Source organism: Heterodontus francisci, chromosome 10, assembly GCF_036365525.1.
Source record: "Heterodontus francisci isolate sHetFra1 chromosome 10, sHetFra1.hap1, whole genome shotgun sequence".
In the NCBI taxonomy this organism is placed as follows: Eukaryota; Metazoa; Chordata; class Chondrichthyes; order Heterodontiformes; family Heterodontidae; genus Heterodontus; species Heterodontus francisci.
Genome location: NC_090380.1, coordinates 86,824,376 through 86,837,098, shown reverse-complemented (window position 1 = coordinate 86,837,098; position 12,723 = coordinate 86,824,376). Strand labels below are relative to the sequence as shown.

Below are 12,723 nucleotides of genomic sequence, written 5' to 3'. Positions count from 1 at the left end.
AGCAATACTCTGTACGAGTGGAACAGCAAAGGGGAGGTTTGGGAGGGAGGAGGATTATGCATGGACCAGAGTATTTCTATGGTGCCAGGAGGTTAAAAATTTCTTAGGTGCATTTTCTGATTAGTCTCCATCAGTGCTGGCAGTGCACCTGCTCCGCCCAATTGTATCTCAAAATTGCATTTAGACTCTTCTATACATCATAGGGACCCTGATTAGCATTTAAAAACTGGCCTCCTGCCGTCAACTTTCTCAGGACCCTACTCCAGATGGCAGCGGCCGAAGCACCAGTGTAAACTGGATTGTAAGTGTCTTGACACCATTCTCAGGCTGCTTCAGACCTGCTTACATCAGGCAGAGGCAGTTAAAATCAGCCCTGATTATGGTTAATGGGACATTTTATTTTTCATGGTTTGTTTTCTCACGACATAACATGACCTCTGAGATTTGTTTCCACCAAAACCAAAAAACAAGCAAATCAAATACTGAAAATCTTTCAGAAAAGTTTCACAAAAGCAAACACTAATTATATGCTCCTAAGGTTTATCATTTTGGATTGAAAAAGAAACATTCAAACTAATGCAGCTCCTTGACTAAGGGAATAGAAGGGAAGTGAAATTTGGAACCCTTTTGAATAAAAATGTTTCAAACTGTTCTGAATTCTTATACAGAAGAGCTGCACCCTAGTTAAAGTTCAGGAATAACTACCCTTCCAGTAGGACCAAGCCCATGTAAAACTCTCCAGGACTGCTGCACCTCAGTAACACTCTTTCCCAGTGCTACTAAGTGCCAGGTACCTACCTCTAGCCTGGTATATTTTCCCTACTATTTTGATCTCTGTCCTGGATTTTCTTTTTTAATAAGAAATAAAATTGAGTACAAAAATTAATATTCAAGGCCACTGGTCTCTAGTTTTCACAGAATAATGGACAGAATTGTGAAGTTCAATCCTCAGAGTATCAGGAAGACTCCAGAATACTGTGTAACGAAAACACAATTTGATTTATTTAATCTCCATGCTTGGAAAACCATGATATTATACAGTGTGTTACATGGCATAAAAGCCCATTTTAAAGCTAGCTATACTCCTGTGGAGCACCTTGGAATATTTCATTATGGTGAAGGTGCTTTATAAATACAAGTTGTTGTTCTACAATATCAGCTATCTGTTGATAAGTTTGCAGAAAGTATTTACAGAAAGTAAGTCCACCTTTTGTTTCTGTAGAGTGTGTCATCCTGGGTAGAATTCAGTGAGGCCATTAGGAATGGGAATGGAGTGATGGTGGGTTGGACAATAGTGGCTTGCGCGCCCGCCTGCAAATCCAATGTTGTGACGTTGGACCGGATTTAGTCAGTGTTGGGAAAGCTCCAGGACTGCAATTTAAATAGTTGAACAGGTCTTTGTAATAGATTAACATGCAACTGATCACGATTCAAAGGGGGGGTTTGGAATTAAGTGAACAGCGGGTGGGCCTCATCTGCCTTTGGATCCCCGGCTGTTGAAAGGTGGCCCTGTTCAAGAGGGCTGGCGACTGTGCGTTACCGGACCGACTCTGACAGTCAGGCAGAGAGTACCATTGCTGGATTCCCCCAGGTACAAAATGTCATCGACTGCACACATGTGACCATCAAGGCTCCCATGGAGCAGCCAGCCGCCTTCATCAACAGGAAGGGCTTCCATTCCGTCAACATACAACTGGTCTATGACCACCGGAAGTGCATCCTGCAGGTATGTGCCCGCTTCCTGGGAAGCAGCCACAATGTCTACATACTTCGACAGTCCCAGGTGCCACAGCTTTTTCAGCCCCCCTGCTCACCTTCAGGGATGGACTCTCGGGGACAAGGGCTGCCCATTGAAGAGATGGCTACTGACACTGTGAGAAACCGTCACACTGCAGCAGAGGAGAGGTCCAACATTTGCCACAACTCCACCAGACATTGCAGCAGAGGAGAGGTCCAAGATTTGCCACAACTCCACCAGACATTGCAGCAGAGGAGAGGTCCAAGATTTGCCACAACTCCACCAGACACTGCAGCAGAGGAGAGGTCCAACATTGGCCACAACTCCACCAGACATTGCAGCAGAGGAGAGGTCCAAGATTTGCCACAACTCCACCAGAATCAGCAGCTACAGTAGTGTTGCAGGGGAGTCCAGTATTCCCAGGAAACAGCAGTTACAGAAGTGCTGCAGGGGAGAAAAGTATTCCCAGGAAACAGCAACTACGGTACTGTTGCAGGGGAGTCCAGTATTCCCAGGAAACAGCAGCTCCAGTAGTGTTACAGGGGAGTCCAGAATTCCCAGGAAACAGCAGGTACAATAGTGTGGCAAGGGAGTCCAGTATTCCCAGGAAACAGCAGCTACAGTAGTGTGGCAGTAGTCCAGCAGTCCCAGGAAACAGCAGGTACAGTAGTGATGCAGGGGAGTCCAGTATTCCCAGGAAACAGCAGCTACAATAGTGTTGCAGGGGAGAACAGTATTCCCAGGAAACAGCAGCTACAGTACTGTTGCAGGGGAGTCCAGTGTTCCCAGGAAACAGCAGCTACAGTAGTGTTGCAGGGGGCTCCAGTATTCCCAGGAAACAGCAGCTACAGAAGTGTTGCAGGGGAGTCCAGTATTCCCAGGAAACAGAAGCTGCTGTAGTGTTGCAGCGGAGTCCAGTATTCCCATGAAATAGCAGCGACAGTAGCGTTGCAGGGGAGTCCAGTATTCCCAGGAAACAGCAGCGACAGTAGTGTTGCAGGGGGGTCCAGTATTCCCAGGTAACAGCAGTTACAGTAGTGTTGCAGGGGAGTCCAGTATTCCTAGGAAACAGCAGCTGCAGTAGTGTTGCAGGGGAGTCCAGTATTCCCAGGAAACAGCAGTTACAGTAGTGTTGCAGGGGAGTCCAGTATTCCTAGGAAACAGCAGCTGCAGTAGTGTTGCAGGGGGGTCCAGTATTCCTAGGAAACAGCAGCTACAGTAGTGTTGCAGGGGGGTCCAGTATTCCCAGGTAACAGCAGTTACAGTAGTGTTGCAGGGGAGTCCAGTATTCCTAGGAAACAGCAGCTGCAGTAGTGTTGCAGGGGAGTCCAGTATTCCTAGGAAACAGCAGCTACAGTAGTGTTGCAGGGGAGTGGTCGTTCAAACAACATTCAAAGTGGGTTCAGCAACACACCAGTTTCACTGCTTTACAGAAACACAGCAATACAAGCCAAGCTGGCAGCTCTTTAGAAATGATGCCAGCACCTGCATTGGAGTCAACTGTAGCCGCAATCACCACCTCGGAGCCCGTCCCCATCATGTGATTGGATGGGACCCTGTCTCCATTATGGAAAGTGGCCGCCCATCGTGTAATCGTGGTCAGCCAGCCGCATGCATCATCGGCAGCGATGGCACCTGCTTCCGTGTATGCCGTCAGGACTGCGGTGGGAACATTAAATTCAGCCTGATGTGTGTGCGTTTGTGTGTTTTAGTTTACCCTGCCCTCCGCCACCTAATCTCCTTCCGATGCTGAGTGTTGACCAAGTAACCGACCATTATTGGCATCATGACCAGACCCAATACTATTGTCGTACAACACTCAGTGCACATGAACTTTCAAGCACGGGGATCATTGAACAGCAATTGGACATGTTTGCTTTATTTTTCCCTCCCCTCTGTAGCCAAAGGCATTGAGGCTAATTGTAGTGTTCATTCTGTCTCTCCAGATAAGATCAACTAATCGAACAGGAACTCAAACTTGGAAAAAAACTTCCTGATTTGAATGACTCAGCACTCCACCAGGTGGTGCAGTTTCTCACTGAAACATTGTGGAGCAGTTACAAATAATTCTAATGTTTGAGGCAAAAAGATGAAATATATCAATGCTGTAAATTTAGTTGAAATCCCACATGATGTGTTCCTCCCAATTTCCTACCTGTTAACATCAGCAAACTTCTGATATACTATTATATTTTCTGTTATAGGTCTCAAAAAGATTGATCTTGGAAATCCTGAAGGTATTGGCCCTCATCTTGCTGTGGATGTGGAAAAGAACATCATGATGGAATTTCATCTTCATGGCTTACCACTCCGATTCGATCCAATTTCAAGCCTGGAAATTCAGTACATTGTAAATAAACTGGATGACATTAAAGGAGGAAAAAACACAGTTATAGCCATCACTATATGGTCCCATTTCAGTAATATTCAAGTTGAACCATACATCCGAAGACTACAGAATATCCGCAGGTCTGTTCTACGGTTATTAGGCAGGAGTCCGGATACAGCGGTTGTAATTAAAACTGCCAATGTCCAGGCCCTTCCAGGACAGTTCAGTTTCTTCAGCAGTGACTGGTACACCTATCAGCTTGATTTAGTGATGAGGAAGATATTCACGGGTATCAAGGTGGCATTTGTGGATGCCTGGGAAATGACGGTAGCACATTACCTGCCACATAACTTACACCCCAAACAAGTCATTATAAAGAATGAAATTGATGTGTTTCTTTCATATGTGTGTTCTTCTAAAAAGTGATAAATACTGTGTTAGATCTGTTTTGGTTCTCACGTGGTTCAAAATATAAATAATGCCATCAGAATTCTTAGATTTGTTAACTGCCTAGAATTAATGTGCATTTTTTAACATTGATCTAAACTGCCTTTTTAAAACAAATGATAATTTTTGAATTATTCCAGTGTGGGGGTATTCATTGTGCTTGTAAGCAAATGAGGTTTTTGTTTTTATTGTGTTTCATTATAACAGGAGCAAGGGTGCTGGAGTTTGTCTATTTAACGGAACTGCTGTACATGCTTATTTACTGTATTACAGAGGGGCTTCTCTCAAAGCAAGGTAGAGTAGAACACTGTTTTGTGGGGCTGTGTGTGTGGCAGGCTCCACCTCGACCACGGTTTGTGGATCTTAAATCGGAACTCCCTCATTCTATTTTTGAGGTTTTGAAATTTCCTTTAAAGTTCACTTTGAATCCTAGTTGAGATTAGGTCCTGACATATTTTAATTCCTAGTTCAGGTTCTGTTCCGATATAATGGCTAATGAAGAAGGGATTGGCTTAATTTTTCCTTGGGTGATCCAACAACTTGTTTCAGTAGATTACAGAATCCCATTCCACTGCATCAGGTAGATCAGGTGGTAGTCTTTGAGATAGATGATTTTGATGTCCGATAGTTCAGGTAGAGCTCATGGTATTATTGTGGCTGACCCCCAGGAGGAACGGATAGCACGTATCCAGTGGGATAATCAGACTGATCCCCAGACCCAAAACATTCATTAATGGTAACATGCACGCCTGCACAATTGGGTGGCTTAATGACTGGTGGGGGTATCCATGAGAGAATTGAAGGTCCTGGGTCTCCCTATGTGCATGGTAGACATGGGTTTCAGATTAGATGGTTTCCTCACAATAAAGTTCATGATCAGAATTTGCGGGAGGATTATAGACAGCTGCTGATACATCACCTTCAAATGAAACAGACACTTTTGCAGACTTTTGCTACTGCTGGTGCTGCAGGTTTTCCTCTGTCTGTGGGACAGCCAGTGCAGTCACAAATTACGCCCTTAGGCAATGTGAATCTTCACTCTATACATGACATGTGTGGCAAGCCCAGTCTCAGCAACCAAGATAAAACAAGATGGATTTTAAATAACCTTGAAAGACTTGACACTTCTTGTCAGGGCTGGAGTGCTGCACATTTACGGCAGCTCCTCTCCATGATGTTAAACTCTGATCTCGTCCCCCCAATTAATAACTGCAACATCTGGATAAAAATATATTCCCAGCTCCTGACCACAACTCAGGGAGGGCATGTAAAAGGCTCAATCAAAGAAATCCTTCAATACACTGTTAAGTCGAATGGTTTGGCTGCTGCCTATCGATTAGGTAAGGACCTTATACATGGCAACTGGGAAATTGTTCACGGTTGTCTGGTGAACCAGTATCAGAATTCTGCACTTAGACTAGCCTGTGAAGGGGCATTGTCTGCTTATCCTGGTGATCAGTAGAGGTGGGATAATGTTGATGGCATTATCTGCTCAAACCATGCCTTGCTGGATCTGCCCCATACTAAGCCTGTGGTCCAACCGGATCCGAAGGTTAAAAATAATATGGATTGTGTCTCTGTTTCATACAGACAGGGACAGAATAGGACATGGACTCCTTCTCGTTCCAGTTGCCTGCAGACTTGTTCCTTTGGGCCCCAGACGGGCGCTCTGGTGGCTCTACACTGCCATTTCGCCAGGAGCGCAAGCGGCATATTTCCCCAAAACGGTGGGAATAGTCTAGCATTACACCTTGCAGAGATAGCAGGGTCAGCTGGGATCCCTATGGGGATGAATTTTGCACTGGCCGTTCCTATCATAGAGTAATGGGAGGTTCCAGGGCTGACAGAGGCAGGGATCAGAAAGACTCCCAACAGGATTGGCATCCACCACAAGGGGGCAATAGTCGTGACTGTAAGTCTTCTGATAGACTTTTATCCACCTAAGGGATCGGGAAAGCATGAGATTCCAAAGATGGAGGGGCAGACTTCAGTTAGAGTCATCAGAAATCAAGGCAGGGCTGATGGTCAGGACTCAGAAGCATCTGGCTCTCCACATTGAAGAGCTGGCACCCAGCCAGGGTCTCTTGAATTCCCCTATGCCCTGGCAACACTGCCCACTGCTGAACAGGTACAGGCACTCTTTGATATAGGAGCTGATTATTCAGTCATAGATCCTGGAATTATAAAGACTCAGTGGTCAGATTTGGGAAGCCCGCTTTATCAGTTATCATTCGGGGGATTTACACAGTGTAAGACACAGCGGATTGCCTTTTATGCAATTCCTGTTACTATTTATGGTATTACAGCCACCATGAAGATGGGTTTAGTATCTGATTTGGTTTTTCCTCTTATTATAGGACAGCCTGATATTAAATACTTCCTTAAGATCACGTCCATGGCTGTGGAGGCATCCACGGACAAGGATGACCGACAGAAGTATATTCATGCACAGCTAGACTGCACCTGCCCAGAAGGGGGTGAAATGGGTCTTTTGGAACAGCTCCTAAACAAGTATTACCCTTATCTACAGGGCCATCCGAATCAATGTGGCAAGGTAGATATAGAACCTATATTGATGCAGGCTGGCACAAGCTCAGGAAACAGTGGCCTATTCAGGATCATAAAGGGAAATTAGATACAATTCAATATTGCCGAACTTTGAAAAATTTGCAGGCAAATTTAGGACTCCTGAACTTTGCTAGATCTTTTACCTGACTTTTGCTGATCTCTCAGCACCTCTGTATGCTAGTGCAGGTGAGACAGTAAAAGGCCCGCTCATTTTTTCCCCAGATGATTACTTGAAATCGCAACAACTGTGCCGTGGTGTACAGAAGGATATAGATTTAGAGCAAAGGGACTTGCAGGTCCCACTTAATCTTCATGTTAAAACATCTCCTCAAATAGCAGTTGCAGTAATTTTTCCAATGTTGAAAGACGGTATAATAAAAAGGAAAGAGTTATGACGATGATAGTTCAGTGCCTCATTAAAGCACGACCTCTTCAAGGGATACACCCCATTACAAATTATACTGAAATACCAGATTTGAGATCAGTTTTGCAAATGGCCTCTGATGAGAGAAGAGTCACTCAAATCCGATATGAGAAATGGGCCTCCTTTTTGAATGAGCCCACGTTAATTTTTAAATTTCTATCCTCAGACATGGACTTAGAACACCTCGCTGTTATGGAAGATGATGATAACGAGGAGGGAGTTAAACAAGCACCTCTGAAACCACTTACAAGATTATCATCAGGTTATTTATTGTGATGGGTCATCAATGATGATTAAAAAAGGAATATACCAACAATCCTCAGCTGGGATAGGGATAGTAATAGGTACCTTTTGAGATTCTTATTCTTTCTATCCAGAAGAGTTACTGTCCATACCCCATGGCCAATGGACAGCACAGTATGCTGAAGCATTACAGTATGCTTTAGAAAAGTCAGACCCTCTTAAGCTGCATTAATTTGTATAGATTGTGACTATTGTAAATGGGCTTACAACCAAGACCTTGTGTTCCGGGAGCAAACAGGTTTTACTATTCATAAAGGTAAACCCATAAAACCAAAGTCGTTGTGGGAAGATATTCTCCATTTGCGAAAGGAGAAACATAATTGTCAGGTAATTCATGTACCCAGCATACCACTGGTTCAGTATATTCAAAGGGCAACAGTCTTGCTGATGGACAGGCAAAACATTCAGTCTGCATGACACTCCCTCGAGAGTTATAGTTAATGTAATCAGGATGAGGAACTGATTCAGCTATTAGACCCGACGAAAGAGAATCCAAAAGAATATCCATCAAAGTACTTCTATTCAATGATCCCAACTGGTATTATACTGGTTAACTTGCCCGAGGGTGTCCGGGAGGAACCCCCGAGTCACAAATGAGAACAGCTTGTAAAAGAAGCTCACGAGGATATTGATCAGGCACATAGTGGTGCCCGAACAATATTCTGTAAATTGACTCCTTTCTATTGGTGGCCAGGTATGCTTAAAACCTGTAAAAGATATGTGGCAAATTGTGAGCCATGTAATTTGATCAGCAAATCATCACTTATTAAACAGCCACCATTGGCTCCTGTGAAGCCAAATAAATGAATGGCGAAATTTTTTATTGATTTCATTGGACCACTACCCCCATCAATGGGGTATCAACATGACCTCATTTGTGTTGATGGCTGAGCTTCTTTCTGCTGGCTGATCCCCATAAAAACTGTTTCGGAATCCGCACTTGTCAATGTTATTACTGATATTATTACTATAGCTGGTGCACCCAAAATCCTACACTCTGATCAAGGCGGAGCCTTTGTTTTCATGGTTTTCAAAGACTATTGTGTGCAAAGGGGGATTGGGTTAAAGCATAGCACACCACGTCATTCGCAGTCAGCAGGACTGGTGGAACGTAAAAACCAGGAAGTAAAAAAGCTATTGACCAAACTGTAAGAGAAGCAGAGGGAATCAGAGGGAATAAGAGAGCCGCCATCATTCCGGAAGTACAGTTATCACTAAATAATGTGCCCATCTGTGCATCAGGGACAGTGTTCCAGGGAACACCGTCTTATTTAATGTATGGTGTTGAAATGCATACACCCCTTACTCAGGTTCTTTTAATGTCTCTCCGCTTTCTGACTCCTTGAACCGAAAGCAACAATTAGATTTGGAACAAGAAATAACAGATCAAATTCATGAAACTGATCGGAGGATCAGAGAGAAGAATAGACAAAAACAGGTAACTAACAAAGCTTGGCAATCTGTAACCGCGGAGTGGGTTCAGGAGAGAAAGTTTGAACAGAAACCTGGTTTGAGATCGAAATCGAAGAAACCTGTTCAAATACATTCTGTTATTATTGAAAGAACTGTCAAAATATTTGCTAACCAGCCGAATGGCAAGCACTCTTTTAAAATTGTCTCTGTAGACAACCTGAAGAGGTGTCCTGAAGGGTACAGGAATGGAGGTACAGTACAAGGTGCAGTCATACCCTGTCTTTCAGGATCCAGCCTGGAGGCTGGCATCGGATACGGCGCAAATCGGACTGAACCAACTGTGTCAATAAATGTTCCTCACCCAGGCAGGACCTTACAGCGCCTCAGAGGTTAGTTTCACAGGGAACCGCACTCGACGCAACGAGTGATAGTCAAGTCACAACTGTGGGAATGGAATGACGTACTGCAGACTTTCAGTGATGAGACTTGCTCTTGAGTAAAGCATGGTTTAAAGCACTGCTAGATTCTTTTGTTAAAGATCTTCTGGGTGCAAGCAGTGCATGTGACATGCCAGAGATGTCTTACAGCTTGAACACCTTACCCTATGCGATTTCTTGTCGAGAGGCAGGAATAAAACATTTTACTGCATTTGCCCTGAGTGACGTTTGGAGGGGAGATTCATCGAGCAAGTGATTCATCGTAACATTGGAAGAGTACGATGGTACTAAGGAGAACATGGTGGAATGACTCTTCTTTGTATCGCCAAGTTGGCTTCTGATGGAAAGTACACCTGTTATACAGATACTCAGGTTCTGAATAACACTTCTATCCAGGTGACCTCAGAATTCCCTGATGTTAAGCTCTTTTCATTTTATTCCTGGTATGAGGACGTTGGCTGGACTGTGACTGACAACAGACTAAAGCACATTTTAGTTTATCTCAACAGGACCTTATTGGTTCAAGTTCAAGCAGCAGCTATGAATCCTTTTCTACTTCTCTATGTAATTTCATCAATTGTTCATTGATGTTCAACATGCCGAGTTACAGTCGTCTTCTTGAACATTTTGTGTCCTCAGATCTTTGTACTGGAATTACAAGATCTATCTTTAGAAAATTTAGATGATCCATGTAAAAATACAGACTATGATTGTTGTCACTGTACTCGTTTGTATTATTATCCTGTTTCACATAATGGATTACGACATTTTATTGAATGTTTATATTTTGGGCGTCGTTTAGTTTAAACAACCTATTTTTGTTGTATGCCTTTATCTGGGTCAAGAGAGGGTGTGTAATGGAATGTAGGTATAATAGGCTTGATTAAGTAGAATTTGGAAATAGTTAGTGTATTATGCCTTTCGAGTTAAAGATTGAATAAATGGTTAGTTTTCAGAGCTCACTGAAGTTCCAGTTTAAGATGGTAGAGTTAAACATTTCAAGGTCTCTGTTAGAATAGAATTGCTGTTACCAGGGGCTTGGAAGATAAACACACACATTGAAATATCCTGTGTGACCTCAGTAAGAGGTAACAATAAACTTGATTCGTTTGTTCAGACAGGTCGGCTCTGGAGGGCCATGGAAAGGGTAATTAACAATAAATGGAATGTACTCACAGGAAGAAGAGAGGTCAAGTAAACACAACTATAAACATTTTGACCAGATAAAAGCTCACAACTTCAAATTACAGTAAAACATTAAATTAAAGATATGGATTTTGGAGGGAACACAGGAAGGTCCAATCTAATGCAAAAGTCATATAACACCTTAGAAATAGTATAAAAAAGCAAGGTTCTGAAGCAAACACTTAGGAGTGTTGAATCCTCAACACCACAAGTTTACCTTAAATTTTGATGGATATTCTGGATATTCTAAGATAATTTTGCTGTAACATTAGCAAGGTTAAACTTTTGGATTCTACGTTAGAAATAAGAATATGTGTTACATCTCTCAGTAATATTTGATATTGTCATAGAGTCATAGAATCATACAGCACAGAAACAGGCCCTTCGGCCCATTGTGTCTGTGCTGGCCATTAAGCACCTACCTATTCTAATCCCATTTTCCAGCACTTGGCCCATAGACTTGTATGCTATGGTGTTTCAAGTGCTCATCTAAATACTTCTTAAATGTTGTGATGGTTCCTGCCTCGACCACCCCTTCAGGTAGTGTGTTCCAAATTCCAACCACCCTCTGGGTGAAATTTTTTTTTCCTCAAATCCCCTCTAAACCTCCTGCCCCCTACCTTAAATTTATGCCCCCTGGTTATTGACCCCTCCACTAAGGGAAAAGTTTCTTCCTATCTAATCTATCAATGCCCCTCATAATTTTGCACACCTCAATCATGTCCCCCCTCAGCCCTCTCTGCTCTAAGGAAAACAACCCTAGCCTTTTCAGTCTCTCTTCATAGCTGAAATGCTCCAGCCCAGGCAACATCCTCATGAATCTCCTCTGCACCCTCTCCAGTGCAATCACATCCTTCCTATAGTGTGGTGCCCAGAACTGTACACAGTACTCCAGCTGTGGCCTAACTGGTGTTTTATACAGCTCCATCATAACCTCCCCGCTCTTACAGTCTATGCCTCGGCTAATAAAGGCAAGTATCCCACATGCCTTCCTAACCACATTATCTACCTGTGCTGCTGCCTTCAGTGATCTATGGACAAGTACACCAAGGTCCCTCTGACCCTCTGTACTTCCTTGGGTCCTACCATCCATTGTATATTCCCTTGCCTTGTTAGTCCTCCCAAAATGCATCACCTCACATTTCTCAGGATTAAATTCCATTTGCCACTGCTCCGCCCATTTTACCAGCCCATCCATATCATCCCATAATCTAAGGCTTTCCTCCTTACTATTTATGACACCACCAATTTTCACGTCATCTGCGAACTTACTGATCATACCTCCTACATTCATGTCTAAATCATTAATGTACACTGCAAACAGCAAGGGACCCAGCATCGATCCCTGCGGTACACCACTGGTCACAGGCTTCCACTCGCAGAAACAACCCTCGACCATCACCCTCTGCCTCCTGCCACTAAGCCAATTTTGTATCCAATTTCCCAAATTGCCCTGGATCCCATGGGCTCTTACCTTCTTAACCAATCTCCCATGCAGGACCTTATCAAAAGCCTTACTGAAGTCCATGTCGACTACATCAACTGCTTTATCCTCATCTACACATCTGGTCACCTCCTCAAAAAATTCAATCAAGTTAGTCAGACATGATCACTCCCTGACAAAGCCACGCTGACTATCCCTGATTAATCCCTGCCTCTCCAAGTGGAGATTAATCCTGTCTCAGAATTTTTCCAATAGTTTCCTTACCACTGATGTCAGACTCACTGGCCTGTAATTATCTGGTTTATCCCTGCTACCCTTCCTAAATAATGGTACGTCATTTGCTGTCTTCCAATCCTCTGGTACCTCTCCTATGGCCAGAGAGGATTTGAAAATTTGTGTCACAGCCCCTGCTATCTCCTCCCTTGCCTCACATAA

General features: G+C 43.5%; 1 protein-coding gene across 1 annotated transcript in view; it reads left to right on the top strand.

Moving 5' to 3' along the window:
* The window catches only part of LOC137374593 (NXPE family member 3-like), a 41,321-nt gene extending 33,959 nt beyond the window's left edge, over positions 1-7,362 (top strand). Inside the window, exon 6 of the mRNA XM_068040931.1 lies at positions 3,943-7,362. Coding sequence (XP_067897032.1) covers positions 3,943-4,493 — 551 coding nt within the window. The 3' untranslated portion in view covers positions 4,494-7,362. The remainder of the gene's footprint in view (positions 1-3,942) is intronic.
* Positions 7,363-12,723: the final 5,361 nt, after the last annotated feature.